A 1,605-nucleotide genomic window follows, 5' to 3' on the forward strand; every position below is an offset into this window, starting at 1 on the left:
CAGCAGCAGCAGCCGCCGCTGCGGCAGCGTCCGAAGTGGGGGCGGCAAGCGCCGCGCCCCGAGTCCCCGCCGTCGGCAGCCTCGACCGGAGGCAGGCAGCGGCACCGCGTGACGGCGCGCGGCGCGGGGCCCGAGTGCGCCGAGGAGCAGGCGGCGCGCAGCAGGGCGTACCGCCGGGGCGCTCGCAGCAGGAGCTTCTCCGGCCTGGTGAGCCTGGGGCCCGTTTGCAGGCGTGGCGCCTCAGCGGGTGCGACAAGCTGCAGCAGATATGGGGGGAGCGTCCCACCGCCGCCGTTGATGCTCATCTGTAGCAGAGGGCGCAGACGCTGTTTCTCGTGCCGCGCGCCCCCCACTTGTCATCGCCCACCGGTCTCGCACCCGCATGCCGCCCCCGCTTGACAGGAGTCTTTGGCGGACGAGAGCCACGCGGGCCGCCCCATGACCACGCTGCGGCGCACGCGCAGCGTGGGGCGCTTTGACCACACACCCTGGGCGCTGCCCTGGGAAAACGGCGGCGGCGGCTGGGCGGGCGGCGACGACTGCGAGTCGCCCGCGGCGCACGTCATACGCATGGCCGGTGCGGCGCCGCGCGGCCCGCAGGCAGAGCTCTGACCTTCAAACCCTTGCATAGCGCTAGCGGGCGCAGCTGAGCAGCGTCCCTACCCCAGCAGCTATGCGTTGGTGCCGCTCCCCCACCCTTGCGGCCTGCCTCGGCCCCTCAACCCACCCTGCACTCCCCCTGCCCCTGCCCTCCCCCCCAGGCTACCCCCTCGAGACGTACACCGTGGTGACTGAGGACGGCTACGTGCTGCGCATGGAGCGCATACCACGCCCAGGGGCGCACGATGTGGCATTCTTCTTGCACGGTGGGCGAGCACATGTGCATGTTTGTGTGCGTGTGCGCGCGCCCTCGCACACACGCATGGGCGCACACGCAGGCATGTGTGTGTGAGAGAGAGCTTGTGAGCGTGCGTGCGCTAGTGTGCGCGTGTGCGTGAGTGCGCGTGGGTGGTCGGAGGGGCGATGAGGTTTGTTGCTTGCGGCAGGCCGCAGGCCGCTGGGCTGCACCATGGGGGTGCCGGGGCGTTTGCGGTGACACACCCGGCCAGGTTGTGTTGGAGTGTTCCGTGGGACACTCCAGAGCATCTCAGATGGTCCAGGACGCCGCACCGCGGCCTCACACCTTGTTCCTCTTCCTTAATTGATCTTCCCTGTCCTCCTTCCCCCAGGCATCCTGGACACCTCCCTAACCTGGGTGTCGGCCGGCGTCACCGGCAGCCAGGCCTTTGCGGCCTGGGACCAGGGCTTTGACGTGTGGCTGGCCTCGTCACGCAGCAACCCCCCGCGCGTGGCCACCAGTGAGCCACAGCACCGCAGCCGCACTTTTCGCGCGCGGCCGAGGCTTGCAGCTGAGTGACATGCAGTTTTGTGCAGCCATCCGCACACGTGGCTGTGGCCCCGGCCACACGTTAACCTGGCGGACCTTCTTTCACAGCCCGCCCGCCACCATGCATGCGAACACACACACACACACACACGCACATACACGCATGCACGTACGCGCACACACACACACACACACACACACACACACACACACCCACA

The 1,605-nt window shown here is 69.0% G+C and overlaps 1 protein-coding gene across 1 annotated transcript in view; it reads left to right on the forward strand.

Moving 5' to 3' along the window:
* The window catches only part of MNEG_13475 (hypothetical protein), a gene marked incomplete at both ends in the record, with an annotated part of 3,612 nt that extends 2,195 nt beyond the window's left edge, over nucleotides 1-1,417 (forward strand). Inside the window, 3 exons of the mRNA XM_014038053.1 lie at nucleotides 403-577; nucleotides 762-866; nucleotides 1,230-1,417. Coding sequence (XP_013893507.1) covers nucleotides 403-577; nucleotides 762-866; nucleotides 1,230-1,417 — 468 coding nt within the window. The remainder of the gene's footprint in view (nucleotides 1-402; nucleotides 578-761; nucleotides 867-1,229) is intronic.
* Between the last annotated feature and the right edge of the window lie 188 nt (nucleotides 1,418-1,605).

The sequence above is a fragment of the Monoraphidium neglectum genome (assembly GCF_000611645.1).
Source record: "Monoraphidium neglectum strain SAG 48.87 unplaced genomic scaffold scaffold03849, whole genome shotgun sequence".
NCBI lineage: Eukaryota > Viridiplantae > Chlorophyta > Chlorophyceae > Sphaeropleales > Selenastraceae > Monoraphidium > Monoraphidium neglectum.